The sequence below is a fragment of the Bos grunniens genome, chromosome 17 (assembly GCF_055505025.1).
Source record: "Bos grunniens cultivar Pamir isolate PY7600 chromosome 17, Bosgru_T2T1.0, whole genome shotgun sequence".
NCBI classification, from domain to species: domain Eukaryota; kingdom Metazoa; phylum Chordata; class Mammalia; order Artiodactyla; family Bovidae; genus Bos; species Bos grunniens.
The window spans coordinates 59,499,394-59,523,335 of record NC_141181.1 but is presented as its reverse complement, the minus strand read 5'-3'; the positions used below and the strand labels follow the sequence as shown (position 1 = coordinate 59,523,335).

Below are 23,942 nucleotides of genomic sequence, written 5' to 3'. Positions count from 1 at the left end.
CAGCGGGACGGCATTCTTGGAAACGCTGGAATATTGGGTACCCCACTCTCAAGAGTCAGGGGTCCCCTCGGAGACCTTGGAGGGCCCAGTTCCCAGCAAAAAGCTGAAAACCTGAGATCAGCCATGTCTTTGATTCATTGCAACTTTGGGCTCATAGCTGAGAAGGCCCACTAGTTATGCCCTGAAAAAAATACCAGCAACTCCCTGAACTGTCTATTGAGTGAGGGCTCAATAGATGCTGAATGAATAATGAATGACTGTCTGCTGTCCCCATAGTTAGGGAACTGAAAGATTAGAGGGACCTCAACATGTCATGGGTTATGCAGTATCTTGGGGGAAAAAAATGGCCATTTATATCTGGAAACTTGAAATGTCCATAACTTGAACTCAGTAGGTTTCTTCTAAATATTCATCCAAAGAAGAATTCCAGGCGGTAAGAAAAGGGGGCAGGGCAGGGGAGGAGAGAAGGGGGAAAAAAACTTCATGCAAAAAAACATGTTCATGGACACAGAGGGGGAAAGGGATGGTGGGACGAACTGGGAGCGTAGCACTGACATATATACTCTACCATGTGTAAAACGGACAGCTAGTGGAAAGCTGCTGTGAAACACAGGGAGCTCAGCTCAGTGCACTGTGATGACTTAGAAGGGCGGGATGGCAGGGGAGTTCAAGAGGGAGGGGATACATGTATACAATAGTCGATTCGCTTCGTAGTACAGCAGAAACTAACACAAGTATGCAAAGCAATTATACTCCAGTGGAAAAAGAAATGATGCTCATTGCCACGTTCTTTGTAATAGTGAAGTATTTCACTATTTATATTGATGTTATTTAGTTGATAAGCCATGTCCAACTCTTTTGTGACCCCATGGACTGTAACCTGCCAGGCTCCTCTGTCCATGGAATCCTCCAGGCAAGAATACTGGAATGGGTTGCATTTCCTTCTCCAGGGGATCTTCCCGACCCAGGGATGGAACATACTTCTCCTGCACTGGCAAGAGGGTTCTTTACCATTCCACCAGGGAAGCCTCATTTATATTGATACTGATATAGAAACATAGAATAGCAACACTACAGGAGAGACTAACTCTAGTGCATCCCTACTTTGACCAGTTACTAAAAACTTGCTCATAGAAACATTTACTTGCTCATTTACAGTAATATAGAAATGTTTATGACAAAATAGGAAAGCCACAATTTTACCATTACAGTGTTATTAAAATTAGGTGATTCTTTTAAGTATTAGACAAAAAGCCTAAAATGAAAATACTAAAATTTAAGCACAGTTATGTTTGAATAGGAGAACTTTGAGCCATTTTTTAAATGTCTTCTATTTTTCTCAATTCCCAATGTTTTAAAAAAATATGAATCCATTTGATGAATAAAAATAGTAGTCAATGCATCATTTAATAAATAAAAAGTATTCTCTTACTGCCAGGAAACTTTTGAAGGCATCCAAGGAAAGATACAGAGAAGGCAATGGCACCCCACTCCAGCACTCTTTCCTGGAAAATCCCATGGACGGAGGAGCCTGGTGGGCTGCCGTCTATGGGGTTGCACAGAGTCGGACATGACTGAAGCAACTTAGCAGCAGCAGCAAGGAAAGATAACCCACCGGTACTGAGTGGCGTATCAGTACTATTTTAAAAAGTATTAAAATATTGCATATGTTTATAATCGTTTTATCATCATGGAAGTGAAATAAATGCCCTCCCAAAGATAAAACAGCAGGATCACTAATTCACCACATTGGCTTCTTTTCAACACAACAGATACAAATATCTGCTGTCTTTCCAAGTGTTTCTTTTCTCCTTGCTCTTGTATACGTCACCCTCCCGGCCACACAGAATCTTCACACCCACACCCGCTACTTCATTTCTTCCGGAAATCGCGGTCTGTCTTTGTGCATCTGCCTCTTTCCTTGTGACCAAGTCCCTATAACCTTTCCTTGTGACCATCAACCACCCACACCCTTAGTCCTTTCTGTATGAACTCAGATAAAATAACCGGGGGATGTAGGCACCACTAACTCAGAAGCACCATGGGCCTGGATTCAAAACCCATCTCTGCCACTTCCTAGATGTGCAACCTTGGGCAAGTCCCTTAATTCCTCTGTGCTGACAGTTTCCAAGCTTAATAACAGACAAAAGATGATAAATCATAATAACAAAATAGGGACTTTCCTGGTGGTCCAGTGGTTAAGGATCTGCCTGCCAATGCAGGGGACGCAGGTTCGAACGCTAATCCAGGAAGATTCCACACACCGCAGAGCCACTAAGCCTGTGCCCCACAAGTACTGAGCCTGTGCTCTAGAACCTCACAGCTACTGAAGCCCACGTGCCCGAGAGCCCATGCTTCACAGCCAGAGGGGCCACTGCGACAAGAAGCCCACACACCACAACCAGAGAGCAGCCCGGGCTTCCCGCAGCTAGAGAAAGTGCACGCGCAGCCAAGAAGACCAGTGCAGCCAAAATAGACAAACAAACAAATAAACGTAAAATAATAACAACAAAGGAAGAGCGTTCAAGGTAATGATTAATGCATAATGAGCCCCTCGAGCGTGCCGGGCATTGTGCTGAGTGCATTACACTCGTGAAGTCATTGAAACCTCACGACAATCCAACAGAGCAGGTGCTATTCTCCCCAAATCTAGTGCATTTCACAGATGAGAAGGAACACCTGTACGTCACGGTACCCTTGGGTGGGATGCTGACTTTGCAGCTGGAACCTGGTCTTATTTCATCCAACTCCCCCAACTGGTCCATTACTATACCCTTTTTCTGATAAGAAAACTGATGCTCAGAAGAGTAAAGGGTTGGATCAAGCTCACAGGGAGAGGCAAGACTCTCACTTAGCCCTCTCTCCCCACCACCCAAACTCAAAGTTATATAGGCACTTAGTAGACCCCTGATAAAGGGTGACATCTCTCCTTACAACCAGGGAGCACTGTCTGATACATCACCTGGCCGCGTATTACTGTCACATACAGGCATTCTCAACTGCCTCCAAGGAAGAGAAAGTCCCCTTAAGGGTACAGAGAATGACCTCCTAGAGAAAGAACCAAAGTGTCTGCAGCTTGCATCATGATGACCCAGCCCTTCCCAGACCTGGGTGACCCCAGCTCTTGAAAATCACCCGACCACCAAGCCAGGGGTCTGGTGATAGGGAAAAGCTTTGAAGCAGAGCAAGCTCAAGGGATGGGGACACTGCTTTTTTTCTGCCAGATCTCTAAAATAAAGGCTATTGTCTGATCTGATGTAGTCAACACAGTTCTGTCCTTCCCACATGGGTGGGAGAGCATAAAATAGAATCCCCAAGGTAGCAGAGAAAAGTTGGTACCCCAAATAGTAAGTGAGATGAAAAGGGTGCTTTTTTAATCTAGAACAAATAAAACATCATTCTTGTCCTTCCAGGCTTCAATGAAGAAGAAAGTGTTGGGTATGAGGGGTGTGAGGTATGAGGGGTGTGAGGTATGAGGGGTGTGAGGTGTGATCCTTGAAAATGGATTCCCCTGGGCGTCTGCCTGTCTCACCTAGACTCTGCAGCTGATAAAGGACAGAAGATGTTCTTATAGTCAGGGCAGAATCCTAGCAACCCAGTCCATTTCAGGAGAAAAGGAAAGTGGGGAGCCGGAGACACATCTGTGAGTCATTTGAGCTGAAATGAACACATTCTGCTGGGCATGGAAAGGGGAGGAGGGGCTGGGGCAGTTGGTTCCCATTAAGCTTGGTAGCTTGAGAATTCCTGGCGTGTGGATAGATGCTGGCCCCAGCTCCGTCCAGGAGGCCAGAGCTCTGGAGCCCCTGATGCAGCCTGAGAACTTTCCTCCTCCTCCAGCCACTGACACAGGGGACCCCTGTGTCTCCGGAGAGAGAAGTAGCCAGGAGGCCTCTGGAAGCCAAGCCCTCCATCCGCCCCATTCTCCAAGGCCCCTAATTAGGTATTTACATGACAGACCAATTATGGTCCTGAAAGAGTGGTTACAGGCCAGCGGGTAATTAGTGACATTTTTAAAATACATTTTCAACCACACAAAACCATGTTTACATAATGTTAAGGAACTGGCTGGAGACCACAGAAGCGAAAAGAACTTTGCAAAGGCAGAAAAAGTCTCCCCTGGAACACAAAGGGCAGTTGTGTGCTCTCTGATGCCCAGCCATGAGTGCGGGTTGATGGTCAGCTTTTCTGACTCCTGGAATCAGAGCTCCTACTACGTACCAGCCACTGCCACCAGAGTTGGGGATATGAGATGGACCTCAAGTCAGTCTCCTGACCTGAGGAACTCACCATTTTCCACCCTACCATGGCAGTTTTTGCCTGGCTGTCTTCATTCATGCTTCCCAGGTGGCGCGGTGGTAAAGAATCCGCCTGCCAAAGCTGGAGACGCGGATTTGATCCCTGGGTTGGGAAGATCCCCTGGAGGAGGGCATGGCAACCCACTCCAGTATTCTTGCCTGGAGAATTCCATGGACAGAGGAGAATAGCGGGCTATAGTCTATGGGGTCACAACAGAGTCAGACACAACTTAGCAAGTAAACAACAACCGTGTGACCATGTGAAATCGCTCAGTCGTGTCCGACTCTTTGCGACCCCCTGGACTGTAACCTACCAGGCTCCTCTGTCCATGGGATTTTACAGGCAAGAGTACTGGAGTGGGTTGCCATTTCCTTCTCCAGGGGATCTTCCTGACCCAGGGATCGAACCCGGGTCTCCCACATTGCAGGTAGATGCTTTACTGTCTGCGCCACCAGGGAAGCCAAATAACAGCAATAAACTTCAATCATGCAGACACTTAGTCATTCATCTGACACACCGGAAGGGCACCTCCTATGTGAAAACAAAGACACCTTCTGGGAAGTTTGAAGTTCTCGATTATCCTGGGGTTCTTTTTGTTGTGAGCATCACCCTGTAGTCATGTGTACATTCAGGGAATATACTGCTACTGGAGGCTGAGGAGACTAGATCCAGATCTTGAGCTTTCCCCAAGTTCACAGTTCTTGGGTGGCTTTGGGGGTCTTATGATCTTCAGTGCATTCAGGCATTCATTCATTCATTTGTTCGTAAACATGCTGAGCTGCTACGCCGTACCAGATGGAGGGTGAAGTACTGCAGACTCAGAAATAAACACATAAGGGGCGGTCTCTGCCCTGAGCCCAGAGAAAGATGTGTGCATCTGTGATGTCTGCAGAGTTGGTGAGTTCCATGTTTGGGGAGCCCCCCACCCCAGAAGGAATTCAGCTCTGCCTGGGAGGCAGCCCTGAGTAGGGCTAGGTCTCAAAGAGCGACTAGTAAGTGGCCAAGTATACAGCAAGGAAGGGTGACAGAGGCCCTGGGTAAAGAATGAGCAAGGGCACAGAGGCAAGAAAGGGCAAGGTGCATGGAGAGCCTGGGAAGTTTAGCAAGAAATGATTTATTTGGATTTATTTCTACATCTGTGACTCTATTTCTACTTTATAGATAAGATCAGTTGTACCGTTTTTTATGATTCCACATATAAGTGATATCATGTGATGTTTGTCTTTCTTTGTCTGACAGACTGGGAGAATGGGGTTGACAAATACACACCACCATACATACAATAGATAACTCAAAGAACCTACTGTATAGCAAAGGGAACTCTTCTCAGTATTCTGTGATGGCTTATATAGTAGCATTAGTCGCTCAGCCATGTCTGACTCTTTGCGACACCATGGACTGTAGCCCGCCAGGCTCCTTTGTCCATGGGATTCTCCAGGCAAGAACACTGGAGCGGGTTGCCATTCTCTTCTCCAGGGGATCTTCCTGACCCAAGGATCAAACCCTGGTCTCCTGCATTGCAAGCAGATTCTTTGCCGTCTGATCTACAGGGAAGCCCTATATGGGAAAAGAATCTTTAAAAAGAGTGGATATATGTACATGTAAAATGGACACACTTTGCTATACTGCAGAAACTAATGCGACATTGTAAATCAACTATACTCTAATAAAATTTTTTTTTAAAAAAATAGAAATGAGCTGGAAAGGTGAGCAGAGGTCAAATCATCAAGCGGTGACTACACACCATCTGTGTCCTCCTAGGGGTGGGAAGGGCTCGAGTTCTAGGTCATGAAGTGACACAAAATGAGAGCAAAGTCAACTCAAACCCTCCGAATGGGATGAGGGTGGCACAGGGCATCACCAGCAAAGATGAAAAAGTCACTGGTCACAACTCAGACAAGAGAGGGTCTGGGCAAGATGGTCTGGGCAAATGTTGACCAGAGATGGTCGTACAGTGAGTTTAAACAAAACTCCATGAGGGGCAAGATCTGGAGCTGGGGGCAAAAATCTCTGCTCTGCCATTTAATAAACCCCAGGGCCTTGAGCAAACCACTGATCGCTCTAGCCCTAGATTTTCTCATCTGTAAAATGGAGGGGGGCTCACGCCCTACTCCCTAGACCTGTAATTATGATAGTGATAATGATACTACTCTATTCATGTGTGTAATTTTGTTAATATTAGCTATGATCAATAATACTTTTCAACTCTGTTTGTCTAGGTACTAGTCTGAGTTTTTACATATATTATTACTCATTTAATCAACTTTGCTGACAAAGGTCCATATAGTCAAAGCTATGGTTTTTACAGTAGTCACATACAAATGTGAGAGCTGGACCATAAAGAAGGCTGAGTGCCAAAGAATTAATGCTTTCTGATTGTGGTGCTGGAGAAGACTCTTGGGAGTCCCTTGGACAGCAAGGAGATGAAACCAGTTTCATCCTAAAGGAAATCAACCCTGAATATTCACTGGAAGGACTGATGCTGAAGCTGCAATAATTCAGCTACCTGATGCAAAGAGTCAACTCATTGGAAAAAACTCTAATTCTGGGAAAGATTGAGGGCAGGAGAAAGGAGTGACAGAGGATGAGATGGTTGGATGGCATCACCGACTCAATGGGCATAAGTTTGAGCAAATTCTGGGAGATAGTGAAGGACAGGGAAGCCTGGCGCACTGCAGTTAGGGGCTCGCAAAGAGTCGGTCTTGACTTAGCATTTGAACAACAGCAATCTTTATATAACCTCTATAAGGTGTTATTCAGTCCTTAACCTCATTTTATAGATGGGAAAAGTGAGGCCCAGAGAAGGTAAGTAACTTGCCTATGATACAGATTTTTTATCATTTCATTTAATCTTCTTTTTAAACTGAAATATAGTTGATTTACAATGTTGTGTTAAGTTTCAGGAGTACAGCAAAATTACTGTTGTGTGTGTGTGTGTGTGTGTGTGTGTTCGTCGCTCAGTCTTGTCTGACTCTTTGCAACCCCATGGACTGTAGCTCGCCAGGTTCATCTGTACATCAAATTCTCCAGGCAAGAATACTGGAGTGGTTTGCCAGTCCCTTCTCCAGAGAATCTTGAAGTTCTAGTTCAAATATAGGTCCAGTTTTCCTACAGGAAAGCTCCCAGCACCCCCAGGTCCCTCCTCAGAACAGTCACAGCACTTAGTCTGTAAACCACACCTCGAATATTCCACACCACCTACGTCTGCTTTCTGGTGGTTATCTTATGTGCTCATATTTTACTTCCTTGCTTTGATTATATCTCCCCAAATCTTACAGGGAGTAAACCCTCCTTACTTATTGCACTCAGTTAATGAGTAGTTCCTGTATGTCCCGTATCTTTTGGGTCACTATAAATCAGCTTTGTGAACAAGATATGCAGAGTGCTGGCTCTCAGTAAAGGGACCACATCATAAGCAAGTGAACAAATAAGAAAAGTTCACATAGTGAACAGGCCTAAAAAGGAGATGAGAGACTTCCCTGGTGGTCCAGTGGTTAAGACTTTGCCTTCAAAGTGGGGGCTGCAGGTACAATCCTTGATCAGGGAGTTAAGATCCCACACGCTTTACAGCCAATAACACCAAAACATTTTTTCGAAAAAGAAGATGCTTTATTGTAACAAATTCAATAAAGTCTTTAAAATTGGTCCATATCAAAAAATCTTTTTAAAAAATTAAAAAGAAAGATGAATTGATTAACATAGTAGAGTGAATGGAATGAGGGGGAATCCTTAAATAAGGTGCTCAAGGAAGCCTCTCTGAGGAGGTGGAATAGGGGCTGAAGCCTTAAGCAATGAAAGGAATCAGCCATGAAAGGAACTTAAGGGAGTCCCAGGCAGAGGGAACCACAGAGGCAAAGGCCCTGAGGTAGGAACAGATACAGCTCTTAAAGAAAAAGGAGGAGAGCAGATACGACTGCAGCATGGTAAGCCCAAGGAGGTAAAGTGGGAGACAGTCAGAGAGCTAGATGCAGACCACAGCACGAAGGCCCTGAACTGACCCTAAATTGTTCTGGGCCAACAGATCATTCCCCTGTGAGGAGCCCATGAACTGAGCTGCAGACAATTAACTGCAGGAGCAAGTTGGTCCTATCTCTGTGAGCATCACCCCTCCTTCCCATCCTGTATCAATTAGACCATTGGTTCCATCGCTCCCGACTTCAAAGGGGGGAAAATGGTGGAGAATTTACAAAGACAATAAACCGAGTCCGCGGCAGGCTGCAAGCCCATAAAATTTTACCGACCCCTCAGCTGCCTAGAAGACATCACTCCCTGCCTCACCACCAAAGCACTGCCTTTATCCACAGCCAGCACAATAAAAAAAAAAAAAAAAAAGTTATAGAATCACATGCCATCTGGGGAATAAGATTTACTTCGATGAACCAATCTAATTTGGAATGAGCAAGGCTATTACCGGGGATGCCTGGTTACAATGACAAGTTGCAAATTCAGCAGCACTCAAGCAGAATGTGATCACTGCTTCACTGTGTGACCCGGGGTAAGTCACTGTCCTCTCCAGTCTCAGCTTTCCCCCGTGTGAAAGGATGGGTTTGGGTCATCTAGAAGGACCTCTCTGTTCTACTTATCTAGAAGTAGGTAAGTACTTCTCAGGGCTTTCCTAGTGGCTCAGTGGTAAAGAACCCACCTGCCAATGCAGGAGACATGGGTTTGATACCTGGCTTGGGAAGATCCCCTGGAGAAGGAAATGGCAACCCACTCCAGTCTTTGCCTGGGAAATCCCATGGACAGAAGAGCCTGGCGGGCTACAGTCCCTGGGGTCTCAAAAGAGTCAGACGTGATTTAGCGACTAAACAGCAACAGCAACCAAGTACTTCTCAAGAATTCCGTAAGACCTCACTGTGTAAAATTGGTCCTTGGCAAATAAGCATATGGAGGAACAACATGGTCACACACTGCAGGGGGTCATGAATTAACACAGTTGGGCACCAGTGTATCAAGAACCCTTACAAAGTACACACACTTGGATTCCAGAAATGATCACATCAGATTACAGAGATGTACGCCAATGGTCCTCAACTGGGAGTGCTTTTGTTCCTCCTACCCAAGGGATACTTGGCAATGTGGAGATATGTTTGGTTGTCACAACTGCGGGTGGGGATGCTACTGGCATCCAGTGTGCAGAAGCCATGGATGCTGATGAATATGCTACAATGCTCAGGCCCATACCCCCACCCCTGAGCCCCCATGACAAAGAATTATCCAGCCCTAAATGCTAAGACTGCTGATGTTGAGAAACTCTGATTTAGATAAAAGTTTATCCATTCCGTTTTGTTTCTGGAGATGTAAAATCAAATCAAAACCAATGAAAACTACTTTAATGCCAAAAAGGGGAATGAGTTAAGTAAGGTGGGTTAAACCCACACCAAAGGATTCAGTGTAGTCATTCAAAGGTGAGTATTATTAGGGTCAAGAGGCTGGAGATAGACAGCTGCCTGTGTTCTAATCTCACCTCTACCACTTATTATATGAGTGACCTTGGGTGAGTCTCTTTACCTTCTTTTTTGGCCATACCGTATAGCCTTGACTGCTGGACCTCGAAGGAATTCAAATTCCCTTCCTTTACCTTCTTGAGTCTCAGCTTACTTGTCTGAAAATGGCAATGATATTCATTACTCCTAAACATCGCATGGGGAGGGTCTGAGCACCCCACATTCAGTGAATTCCTGGCTCTCATATGCATTTGAGTTTGCAACCCCAGAAAAATAAACAGAAAACAGCATTCCTGGTAAGATCAGCTGGCAGCCAGCCGAGCATCCCTTTAGACTCTGTCCCTGACATTTAACTACATTCCATGGGCAGGGCTGCATTTAGGAATTTGATTTCACATTTCTTTCTCTTTTTTTGGCCACACCAGGAAGCATGTGGGATCTTAGTTCCCCAACAAGGGATCTAATTCACGCCCTCTGTCATGGAAGCTCGGAGTCTTAACCACTGGATCACAGGTAAGTTCCAATTTCACATTTTCTTAGAGATGCTCTGTGTTGAGTGTCTTCTATGCATTACCTCATTTCAGCATCACAGCAATAGCTTCAAACATGATCCCTATTTGACAGAAAAAAAATTGAGGCCCATGAGACCAGGAACTTACCCAAGACCACTTGATGAGGAAGTAGTACAGATTCAGCACATTAAACAGAGACACCACTTTGCCGACAAAGGTCCATCTAGTCAAAGCTATGGTATTTCCAGTAGTCATGTATGGATGTGAGAGTTGGACCATAAAGAAAGCTGAACACTGAAGAATTGATGCTTTTGAACTGTGGTGTTGGAGAAGACTCTTGAGAGTCCCATGGTGCTGGAGAATACTCCTGAGAGTCCCTTGGACAGCAAGGAGATCAAACCAGCTAATCCTAGAGGAAATCAACCCTGAATATTCATTGGAAGGACTGATGCTGAAGCTGAAGTTCCAATACCATGGCCACTTGATTCAAAGAGTCAACTCATTGGAAAAGACCTCAATGCTGGGAAAGATTGAAGGCAGGAGGGGAAGATGATGACAGAGGATGAGACAGACAGAATCACCGACTCAATGGACACGAGTTTGAGCAAACTCCGGGAGTTAGTAAAGGACAGGAAGCCTGGCATGCTGCTATCCATGGGGTCACAAAGAGTCAGACATGACTAAAGGATTGAACAACAACACAGATGATGACATCTGCCTGATGCCAAAGCCCAGGTTCTCAGTCTGACTTTGGATGGCATTCTTGAAAGGCCTTCAATTCAGTTCAGTTCAGTTGCTCAGCCATGTCCGACTCTTTGTGACATGAGTCGGACATGGCTGAGCAACTGAACTGAACTGAATTGAAGGCCTTTCAAGAATGCCATCCAAAGTCAGACTGAGAACCTGGGCTTCCCTGTCCATCAACAACTCCTGGAGCTTGCTCAAACTCATGTCCATCAAGTCAGTGATACCATCCAATCATCTCGTCCTCTGTAGCCCCCTTAGCCTCCTGCCTTCAATCTTGCCCAGCATCAGGGTCTTTTCAAATGAGTCAGTTCTTTGCATCAGGTGTTAAAGGTATTGGAGTTTCAGCTTCACCATCAGTCCTTCCAGTGGATACTCAGGACTGATTTCATTTAGGGTGGATTGGTTTGATCTCCTTGCAGTCCAAGGGACTCTCAAGAGTCTTCTCGAACACCACAGTTCAAAAGCATCAATTCTTCAGTGCCCAGTTTTCTTTATGGCCCAACGTTCACATCTATACATGACTACTGGAAAAACCATAGCTTTAACTAGACGGACCTTTTTTGGTGAAGTAATGTCTCTGCTTTTTAATATGCTGTCTAGATTGGTCATAGCTTTTCTTCCAAGGAGCAGGCATCTTTTAATTTCCTGGCTGCAGTCACTCTCATCATCATGAAAGGCTTTAGATGACACAAACTTAAATAGATGTTATTTATGAGAGTTTACCAAGTCACATGGACACAGGGGGCCCGGCCTGTCTCAGTCTTCTTGGAATTCTCCCAGTTTGTGCACTGGGAGTCACGCATTCTGGAAAGCTGCTCAGTCCTAGGCAAACCAGGATGGTTGTTCACCCTCCTTGGGGTCAAGGCTGTGTCTCTGCTTCCCTCCAGGCAGCCGTGCCAGGGAGGGAGAGCCAAAGCCGGTGAAAATTCATTGCTCTGAAATAATGCCATTTGCAAAAATGGATGGACCTAGAGAGTGACACAGTGACTGAAGTCAGAGAGAGAAGGAGAAATATCATATGACAACCCTTACATGTGGAATCAGAAAGAAATGATACAAATGAACTTGCAAACAGAAAAAGACTCACAGACTTAGAGAATGAGCTTATGGATGCTGGGGGAAAGGGATAGTTAGGGAGTTTAGGATGGACATGTACACACTGCTATATTTAAAATGATAACCAACAAGGACCTACTGCACAGCACAGGGAACTCTGCTCAATGTTATAAGGCAGCCTGGATGGGAGGGGAGTTTGGCAGAGAATGTATACACATGTATGTATGGCTGACTCCCTTCTCTGTTCACCTGAAAGTATCACAACATTGTTAATCAGCTATATGCCAATGTAAAGTAAAAAGATAAAAAATAATGAGTGTGAAAATTCAGTCTTCAAGGGCTTAGAAACTTCTCTAAAGCAACAGGGAGAGATGCAGGAACTCTGGCCAGTAAGTCAGAAGACCTGATTCTGCCACGAATTCATTGCTTAAAACTGGACCTTATGGATGCTTCCTCAATCACTGAAAATAGATGGGATTGGGTTAAACATCCCCCAAAGTCACCCATCCATCATCCCAGCGTCAAGTCTCCCCCGCACCCTTAGGACATCCTGGTTGGCTGGCCAGGCCTGAATACATATTTCAACACACTTATTGTGTTGTTGCTGTTGTTGTTCAGCCATTCAGTCGTGTCTGCCTCTTTGTAACCCCATGCCCTGCAGCACACCAGGCTTCCCTGGCCTTCACTATCTCCCGGAGTTTGCTTAAACTCATGTCCATTGAGTCAGTGATGCCATCCAACCACCTCATCTTCTGTCCCTCTCTTCTCCTCCTGCCCTATGTCTTTCCCAGCACCAGGGTCCTTCCCAGTGAGTCAGCACTTCAAATCAGGTGGCCAAAGTACTGAAGCTTCAGCCTCAGCATCAGTCCTTCTAGTGAATATTCAGGGTTGATTTCTTTTAGGATTGACTGGTTTGATCTCCTTGCTGTCCAAGGGACCCTCGGGAGTCTTCTCCAACACCACACTTACTGTGTGACCTTGGGTAAATCACCCACCTCTCTGAGCCTCAGTAAATCTCCTCATGTGTAAAATGTAGGAACCCATTGCACAATACATGGAAAGTATGTATCATGAGGCTTTGGCATCCCAGAAATTATTCTGTAAATATTATATAATATTCATTATGGATGCATTCATGTCATTCAGTAAATATTAACTGAACACAGTACACTCGACACAGAATCCTCACGGCTTTTTCCTCTCTCACATGAAAAAGCCCAGATTCTAAATCCAAATGAATTAATGACCAGCTCCTTCCCTTCTGAAGTCTAGATTAAAGAGAGGCAGAGAGGCAAAGAGAGGGAAAGAAGCTGTGCTCTCGCAAACACACAAGCCAAAACATACATCCCGCTTTGCGCAGCCAGCCATAAATCCATCAGTAGATGACGGTCCTTCCCAGCTGGCGTGAGGAGCGTTTGGGGCTCGGTACAGTATTCCTGTACAACTGGCTGTAATTACCAGCTGGATAATTATCAGGCCAACCCATTTCCCTCAAATAACTCTCAGCTCAGCAAGCAGGGAACAGCATAAGCAAAACAAACAAACAAACAAAAAAAAAACCTTTCTTCCTCCAACCCTATGAGCCTCCCAGGCTCCTCCCTGAGCCAACCTCAGGATGGTCCCTGCCAAAAACACTCCCTGAGGAATAAACTGCCTCGCCAGGCTGAGTGTGCCAATGCCTTAAATTGTTTTATGTTTTTTGTCTCTATGAATTAGAAGCCGTTAAGAGAAGGGCCACACAAGGAAACCAAGCACAAAATATATTTGGTTACAGATGGATGGGAGAGGTTTCTTCTCGCTTTTTTTTTTTTTTGCCCCCCTAAGAAAGTAAGCATGAACTTTCTTTTCCTTTTTTGAATCGCTGGTGCATTGGGAGCCAGGTTCTTGGAGCCTAAAGGATGTAGGAAGCACACCCTCCTGGGTGTGGAAGAGATGTCCCCTCTATAAGCACCCCTGCCCAGAGAGCAGGATTTGGCCCAGAATCTCCCTCACATACAGCTGGTCAAGGACAACCTCTGTAAGCATGCATGTGTGGGCCGGGCAGATCCTGATGCAGAAAGCTGACGCACCGGTCCATCTCCCTACATGACCACGGCTCTTCTCCCCAGCCCGCATATCATCCCAATTACTGACTGAGATAAGCATTCTGAAGTTCATAACTTGAATACATATCCTGCATTACCCCCTCTCCACATGGGCAAACCCAGTGTTCCTCAGTTTTCTCACCTGTAAAATGGAAAGAATATGCGTACAAGCCCATGTGGTTGCTGTGATTAAATGAGATAATGCTCAGCACAGTTTTTGTTCAGTCTCTAAGTCATGTCTGGCTCTTTGTGACTCCCTGGACGGCAGCATGCTGCTAGGCCTCCCTGCCCCTCACTCCCAGAGTTTGCCCACGTATATGTCCATTGATCAGCACAGTACTTGGCACCCGCACGTGTCCAGTAAATGGTACCTATTTTACAGGTTGTGCTTTCTCTGGTGCTGCAGATGGTAAGGAATCTGCCTGCAATGTGAGAGACCTGGATTCGGTTCCTGGGTCAGGAAGATCCCCTGGAGGAGGAAATAGCAACCCACTCCAGTGTTCTTGCCTGGAGAATTCCACAGACAGAGGAGCCTGGTGAGCCACAGTCCATGAGGTCACAAAGAGTCAGACACGACTGAGCAACTAAAACACACACATGCTATTACAAGTTACTTAGCTCCTCTTGTGCCTTAGGTTGTACAGCTGTAAAATGAGGCTCTTTAGGGGGAATTGTGATGATTAATTTAGTTACATTTTCTTTCTCAGAGAGTCATTATTAAGTGTCTATTCTTTGCCTCAAAGTGTGCTGAACAGTTCACATACATTATCCTATTACTTACAATAATTCGGGAAATTCAAGATTTTTTTGAAAAATTAGTAAACTGAGGCTCAGAGAAGATAAAGCATTCGTTCAAATTCTGATCCTAAATCTGTCTCATGAGAAGATTGTCCTTTAAAGTGTGCCTCCCTCTAGGATGAGAATGTACAAGAGCTTATCGGGGGTTCAACTTGCTCTCCTTCCATGTTGCCTGACCAACTTTGAGTCTATCTTGGTTTCCCTATCTTAGGAATCAGGAAGTCCATTACAGTAGAGCCTGAGTATGTGTCAAGAAAGAATAAATACACACCATCAATTACCCCAGTAGAGTCCAGTGTCTACCTTGGTCTTATGGAAATTTGGTGAAGATGTGTGACTTTCCTAGATTCTCATCACTTATGTTACATTGGTCAAGTCAATTCTCTGGAGTGTACTGACCTTACAGAACTGAAAAAGGAGAGTGAAAAAGTTGGCTTAAAGCTCAACATTCAGAAAACTAAAACCATGGCATCCGGTTCTGTCACTTCATAGCAGATAGATGGGGGAACAGTGGAAACAGTGGCTGACTTTATTTTTGAGGCTCCAAAATCACTGCAGATGGTGATTGCAGCCATGAAATTATAAGACACTTACTCCTTGGGAGGAAAGTTATGACCAACCTAGACAGCATATTAAAATGCAGAGACATTACTTTGCCAACAAAGGTCCGTCTAGTCAAGGCTATGGTTTTTCCAGTGGTCACGTATGGATGTGAGAATAAAGAAAGCTGAGAGCCAAAGAACTGATGCTTTTGAACTGTGGTGTTGGAGAAAACTCTTGAGAATCCCTTGGGCAGCAAGGAGATCCAACCAGTCCATCCTAAAGGAGGTCAGTCCTAGGTATTCATTAGAAGGACTGATGTTGAAGCTGAAACTCCAATACTTTGGCCACCTGATGCGAAGAGCTGACTCATTTGAAAAGACCCTGATGCTGGGAGGGATTGAGGGCAGGAGGAGAAGGGGATGACAGAGAATGAGATGGCTGGATGGCATCACCGACTCGATGGACGTGAGTCTGAGTGAACTCCGGGAGTTGGTGATGGACAGGGAGGCCTGGTGTGTTGCAGTTCATAGAGTCGCAAAGAGTTGGACACAACTGAGCGACTGAACTGAACTGAACTGCTACCACCATCACTATGAGCAGCAGCATGACCACCACCACCTCGGCTGCCATTGCCACCCCACCATCCCAACCACCATTGTCCCAATATCACCAGCACCATCACCACCATCAGCATCTTCTCCACCGTCACCACCATCAGCGTCACCATCCCACCAGCATCTCCACCGTCAGCATCACCATCCCCACCGTTAGCTCTGGTGCCGTCCCCACCAGCATCTCCACTATCAGCATCCCAGGACCACATCCACCACCAATCCACCATCACCGAGCCCAGCCCCATTAGCGCCACCACCACCATGATCTCCTTCCCTGCCCCCCCCGACCCCTACTCCAGAAGACCTTATCTAAGCAAAATCTAAATTTTGGAGACAAGGAAGAATTGACCTAAGAAGTAAATCAATATATTGGGTACATTAGCAAAAGTCATGAAGATGAAACTGAAAATGTGACCCCATATATAATCCCCTGAAGAAGTAAGCTTCCCACCATACTCAATGCCAGTTCCCTTTATATCATCCGAGTCAGAGTTTCAGCCAAACCAGATATAAGTTGAAGACAAGAAGAGGGAACAGAAAGAGGCTCAGGAAGATGGCTGCAGCATGATGTCTGCAGGAAGCATATGAGTCTTAGAATCAGGCCAGCATGGATATGGATCTGACTCTACCACCAGTCAAGCACCTACACCTGTCTGAACCTCAGTTTCCCCATCTGTAGGATGTGGGTAATGCTGCCTGTCTTACAGCTTTGTGGTTAGGGTGAATTGCAGTCACAAGAGGACAACAGCCAACACTGCTGGGCTCTCGGTAAATGCATTACCACATTACTAAACCCAAGACCAGTCTTCCCAGGGAGCTCAGTGGTCACGACTCCACTGGCAGTGCAGGAGATGTGGGTGCAATCCCAGGGTCAGGAAGATTCCCTGGAGAAGGAAATGGCAACCCACTCCCACTCCAGTATTCTTGGGCTTTCCTTGTGGCTCAGCTGGTAAAGAATCCGCCTGCAATGTGGGAGACCTGGGTTCGATCCCTGGGTTGGGAAGATCCCCAGGAGAAGGGAAAGGCTACCCACTCCAGTGTTCTGGCCTGGAGAATTCCATGGACTGTATAGTCCTTGGGGTCGCAAAGAGTCAGACACAACTGAGCAATTTTTGCCAGTATTCTTGCCTGGAGAATCCCATGGACAGAGAAGCCTGGTGGATTATAGTCCATGGGGTCATAAAAGAGTCAGACATGACTTAGTGACTGAACAAAAACCCAAGACCATTACAGAGGCATATTCTCTATACATTCACACCCAAAACAGTTTTGTCAGATGCAGAGTAGCAGCTCACTATCCCTGAGCCAGCACCGGAGACATTAATTCTGAACTTCAGACACTGGGGAAGTTTAAAATGAAGATCTTTAGGTTTCGTGTGGGGGGAAATGCTGTAAGTTCTGATGTGATCAGCTGTACAAAGCAGATGCCATCTCCCGCGAATACATTCTGTGTGGGGCACAGGATAACTGCATTCACAATGTAATTCAGATGAGTTGGCAACTCTGAGCAGGTACAAGTAAAAACTGTCTTAAATCTTCAGTCTTGAGTCTCGCTATGTTTCTTTTCAGTTTGTTTTTTCTTCTAGGGGTCACAAAGGAAGCCCCTGGTCAGAAAGGTGGACTTCTCATTTCCTTCAACAGTTCCCATGCAACACAGAGTTTATTTTCCCATCATCAGAGGGCTCAGCGCAGAGCTCCCAATGCGGGTGGATGAGGCAGGAAGAAGCTGGAGATAGAGGACTTCTCTGCTAGTCCAGTGCTAAGATTCCATGCTCCCAATGCAGGGGGCCCAAGTTTGATCCCTGGTCAGGGAACCAGATCCCACATACCGCAACTAAGAGTTCGCATGCTGCAACTGAAGACCCCGCAACCAACAGGGACCTACTGCACAGCACAGGGAACTCTGCACAATATTATGTGGCGACCTGGATGGGAGCAGAGTTTGAAGGAGAATGGATACATGTGTATGTATGCCTGAGTCCTTTCACTGTCCACCTGAAACTATCACAGCACTGTTAATCGGCTCCACTCCAATATAAAATAAAAGGTTAAATAAATAGAATAAAGATTACACAGATATGTGCTGGGTCTTTTTTGTGGCATGTGTTCTATATATATATATATATATATATTTAAAAATAAGTTGGAGACAGAGTTTAAGGTCTGACTCCTTTCTCTCCATCCCCCTCAAAGGAGAAGATCATTTATTTGCTTGGAAAGGGCTTCGCTCACTGGGGATTCCGTGTACCTGGAAAGAGAGAGGCAACAACCACCCAGGGAAGATAAACAAGAGGGCCCCTAAGTGTCCATCCATCAGTGGCAAACTGAAAAGGAAGGAAAATATCACAAGTTGTTCCTACAAGTTAATGCATTCAATATCAGGGGCTGCCCTTTATTCTAAAATTCTGTTCTCTCCATATTTATTATGAAAAGATTCTCTCTTTTGCAATGGAACACAGGTGATTAGTGCCCACCAGCTAAAAGCATTCAGGTTATTACTGCTCAATGTCCTCCACTTCTGTGCCTCTAAAGGACTGGTCTGCATTTGAGGGACAATCAGAAAGGGTTAGGAGGGGGGTTTTCTGATGCTGGATCAGGGAAAGAAGAATGGAAAATGGAAAGGATGGTGGGAAGTCAGCCAGTCTGCATGGCACAGAGGTGGAGTGGGTGGGGAAGGAAAGGCGAGACCAGAGATGGGGAGAAAGTAAAAACTTTGCAGAAGGGGCTGAGAGTTTGGACTTGGACATCTTTAAAAGCAGATTCACTTCAGAACTGAAACTTTTTGAGGCCAGGGTTTTCACTGACTTATACATGTACAAACTGCTGGTAATTGTAGAGGGCAATTTTTAAAAATCTTACTCAGCAAAAGAAAAATAAGGGCACCCCTACGTCATTCTCCAAAGAGTTTCAGAATCACCTTGCTTGTGACTTTCCCAAGTTTGTGCCTCTTTGGCACACCACACTGATTTTTCTCCAAGGGCTGTCTCTTTTACTCTGGAAACAGTGAGGTCTCTTCCTAAGAAGAAAGTAGGAGGATCAGCTGCCTTCTGAATTTAATGAAAATCAACAATCTCAAAACTTTTTTTAAAAGCTGATTATTGACTTATGAAAGCCTATATGATCCCATGTTTGGGAGGTAATAGAAATGGAAACTAACATTTCATGTTTGGGAGTAACTTCCACAGGGCAGGCACAGGCTAATAATGTATATTGTGTGCCTTACTTAGGGGGTGGGGAACAAGGTAATAAGCCCTTTCATAAGGGAGAAATGGTGATTGATGGGGTGGAGAGGGATCAAAAATGACTCCCAGATTTTTTTCCTAAAACTACTGAATTGACTGTGGGGCATTTTGTAGCCTAAGAAACATCCAAGAACGAGAAAATGAAAGGAATAAGGGGAAAAAGGAAAAGTTGCATTTTAGACCTGAAAAATTCCCAGTGCCTAAGAGACAGTCGAGTGCCAGCATGCAGGAAGTTTTAGGATAGATGGATTTGAAGTCCAAGAGATATATGGAACAAGAGACTTGGGTTTCAACACCACCCATGTAGATTGTCCCACAGGATATCTTTTAATTAATTTTTATTGGAATATAGTTGCTTTACAATGTTGCAGAACACTCAGTCTAGTCCTGTGCCACACAGTCTGTTCTCATAGCTATCTCTTTTACACATAGTATCGATATTTAACTGTACCCACCATCTCACAACCTTCATGTCTTGTCCAAGTTTGGAAGACATCCACCTTCAAAGATTTCCAATGAAAGTGTAACACACCCCTGCACCCTGCCCACCCAGGGGAGCTACTTTTGATCTCTTGTTATTTAACTCCCAGCAGACAATCATGACAAAAATCATAATGAAAACCAATAGCCCTATAGGACCTATGGTTTTCAAAGCAGCTTTACATACTAGATCCCTCTTCTGTAATAGGATTCTTTGGGTTGCAAATGACAAGAGAGTCCATTCAAAGTAGCTTCAGCAACAAGGGAATGTTGTTGGTTGGTGTACTGATTCAACCCGTACAGGAAGCCAAAGCCAAAATAGATCTAGACAGTCATGAGATGCATTGGGGGCGATGCCAGCTAAGGATACAGGAAGGGGAGGCAAGAATTGACAAGGAGAGGCTTCAGATGGTGACACCTGGGAAAGGAAGAGGGAAGGATGGAGGAAAGGGTAGAAAGAGCCTCAAACCATAGTGCAGCCCAATCCAGCCTTAATGAGGCCAATGGGAAGCCATGAAGTAAGAAGAAAAGGCCCTGCTCTGGCTCCCTCACCATGCTCAGTCAAGGCAGGCAGCCCAGGGAGAGGGTAGCCCCAGAGTAAATGCGGCAGCAGAGCCAAAGTTACAGGTGCTGGAGGCTTCCATTTATGCTGCCCCCAGTGGCATGTCTCACTACACCTCACTGGTAACCCAGGTGGCCAAGAGAGAAGCTTCAGGCACAGCCAGATCCAAATTTCTATAAGACATCATTAGATTCCCCCTCCCCTCCTCCCCATCCTCCTTCTCTCTTTCTCTCTCATACACACACACACACACACACACACACACACACACACCTCTCATCTCCCACCTCTTCTTTCCTATCTATTGGCTTCATGACTTTCTATTTCTTCTGGGATCAGCTGACACCATACCAAAGATGGCTCTCAACATCAGGCTTAGATTAGTCCTAGAGAAGCTCAGAATGTCTAAGGGAGGGAAACCCACTCTATCCCAGGATCCACCCTGATCTCAACAACAGACTCACGTGTTTACCCGGAACTGATCTGCTACATCCACGGGGATGGCAGTGCTCTAGACAGCCAGGCTGATGAGTAGTAGGGGAGTTGAGAAAGGGACCCCTGATGTGAAGTCACAGCAGAACGACATGGAACAAAGAAGGGCAGTCCGAAAACAGGACAACGGATAAAAGTAACATGGGACTTCTATCACCACGAAAGCTGGTGGGAAATGCAAGGGAAAGTTGATCCTTTAGCTGGGAAGTGCATACACGGAACAAACTGAGTGAGCACCATTTTATCTACTTATTTTTTTAAATTATTCTTTAATCTTTTATTTCCAGTATAAGCACCATAATATTTTTTAAATTTTTATTTATTTCTAATTGGAATATAATTTCTTTACAATGGTGTGTTAGTTTCTGCTGTACAGTGAAGTGAATCAGCTGTATGTTTGTATATATCCCCTACCTGGGTGGGATGGGAGGTGGCGGGAGGGAGATCTATTGATTTTACAGATCATTAGTTGAAGGTTAGTTTGGCCAGAATTACTACAGTTGGATTTTGTCAGGCATTGGCTTAGGTATAAGGAGAACAATAAGATTCTCAAAATAAAACTAATTCTGTTTTCTTGTTAGAAAAATTAATAGATGTCAGTGCTAGGAATCTAAAAATTAAACTACAATGGTGGTAATTAACTACTTCCCAATGACATATATTTTCCACATTAAAGGCATATATTTTCCACATTAAAGGCTATGAAATGCTCATCTCAGCTCTAACTGCGTGGTCTTGGGTAATAACCTCCTGGATTCTCTATCTCAAAATGGGAGAGAGAGAAAAGGAAGCCTCTATTCTTATAATAAGGTCATTGCAAGAATGAGGGCTTCCCCAGTGGCTCAGTGGTAAAGAATCCACCTGCCAATGCAGAAGACACGGGTTTGAGCTCTGGTCCAGGAGGACACCATGTCCTGCGGAGCAACCAAACCTGTGTGCCACCACTACAGAGCCCGGACACCACAGCTACTGAGCCCACATGCTGCAAATACTGAAGCCTGCACACTCTAGAGCCCCTGCTCCGCAGCAAGAGAAGCCGCCACAATGAGGAGCCCGTGTAGCGAGCCTAGAGAGTAGCCTTCGCTCTTAGCAACCAGAGAAAAGCCCACGCTGCAAGGAAAACTCGGCACAGCCATAAATAAGTAAATTTTTTATATATATATAAAGAATGAGTTATGATCATGAAACACCCTGGAGCTTAGTCAGTACTCAATACATTGGTATCTAATATTATTAAACCTGCGAGATGCCATGCACTTCAACTAGCATTGGCTTCCTGCCCTCTAATACCAGTCAGCCATGCCAGCAGGCCTGAAAAAGCCCTTTGCCTCATAATCCAATAATCCCATGGAGCCCTAAGAAGGGAAGGAAAAATGTTCCAAGCCCAACGGGCTATTTTTGGAGATGAAACATCATCCCATTATTTGCAGAAGAAAAAGGGGATGGGGCAGAGAGAAACTCTTCAAGCTATCCTGTGCCTACAGTTAATAGCGCCTTGGGGAAGGTTCCATTAGATGGAGATAGAGGTTTCAACATCCTAGAACACAAAGCACCTTTACAATTGTCCTTGATTTATTACATCTCTGAGGCTGTCTTCTAGCTCTGACCACAATCCGTTTGGATCCGCCCAGGTTCCTGCTTCTGCAGATTCAAGGGCATGGCCGCAAGCCCGGAGTGGAAGAAGGGTCCTGGGGATTCTCCCATGCCCTGCTCGGAGCCTGGCCCCCCTCTGGAAGCCAGGGGAACCTCCACGTTCCTCCAGAGTCCTTCACAGCAGATTTTGTATCCCACATGTTTCAGAAGCTCATCTGGCTAACCGAGAAAGCATTTTAGGACAACAATTTCAGAAAAATAAAAAGCAATTATACGAAAATGCATTTCCTTGGAGGTCATGGTCTATGATACTCCAATTTGCAGGAGGTGATGAAGCATTGGTGCTCGCTGCAGTCTGATGAAATAAAGCAAATGGCAAAGAAGTGTTCCCTGAATAAATAATGGTGGAAGGAACCCACTGTTAACTTCGGTAGGTGGGCATTGAGTGCTATGCTTCAACTTTCCATGCAGAATATTCCTGGTGTACTCAACCCAAGTTCACCATGGCTGTACTAGGCACCAGAATGGTGAGGGTGGCTCTCCTCGTGAGGAGAGGTTAGGGCAAGACAGCATTAAAACATACAGAATGACAAAACGAGTGGGTGGTTATCATGTGTTAGACTGTCAACCTCATTAAATCCAAGTAGTTGAAACAGGGAAACTGAGGCTGCTCCCAAAACAGAAGCAACATGGCCATCACTCCCAGCTATTTACCCAACCGAAGTGATGGCCCAGGTCGCAGGAACACAAGCACAGAATGTTCTCAGCGCCTTTATGTACAAGAGCCAAACACTCAGAATGGTATAAACACCTCCCAAGAAAGGAAGAGATGACCACCTGGGGCTGCAGCAGACACTGGAATACTATGTCGAAAATAAGAAATAAACCATTGCTACGCAACATGGATGAGTCTCACAGACACTATGCTGAGTGAAAGAAGCCACACCCACAAAAGAGGATGTTCTGTCTGATTCCGTTTATGTGAATCTCAAGGGCAAAATTTATCTGGGGAAGACAGAGTGGTGGTTGCCTCTAGATGGGCATATAGATTGGGAAGCAGCATGAACGAATGTTAAAGGGTGCTTTATCCCCATCTGAGCCGTGGTTACACACACACACACACACACACACGCACACAACGGATGATAGATAGATAGACAGGAAAATAAACAGAGTCAGAGACAGAGAGATGATAAATAGATCAATACAAGGGTAGATAGATGGATGGATGGATAGATAGATATCAATAATCACTTGGCATTTTTTTTTTTTGCACTTTACATTTTTGTGTTATACCTAAATAAATCTGGAAAGAAGAGAGGGAGGGGAGGAAGGAAGCAGAAGGACTTCAATTTCCTCAGCAAGTCAATAGCAAAAACTGGAATTTGACCCCAGAACTGCCTGGATTCTGAGTACACTTTACCTACTGGGCTATCCTGTCTCATAGCTGGGCTCATGCTGACTATTGAGTAAGCC

At 45.2% G+C, this 23,942-nt stretch overlaps 1 protein-coding gene across 1 annotated transcript in view; it reads right to left on the bottom strand.

Moving 5' to 3' along the window:
- Positions 1–16,360, bottom strand: part of LOC147355513 (uncharacterized) — a 34,998-nt gene extending 18,638 nt beyond the window's left edge. The window contains exon 1 of the mRNA XM_086346149.1: positions 16,154–16,360. Within this exon, the coding sequence (XP_086202275.1) occupies positions 16,154–16,360 (207 nt within the window). The remainder of the gene's footprint in view (positions 1–16,153) is intronic.
- Between the last annotated feature and the right edge of the window lie 7,582 nt (positions 16,361–23,942).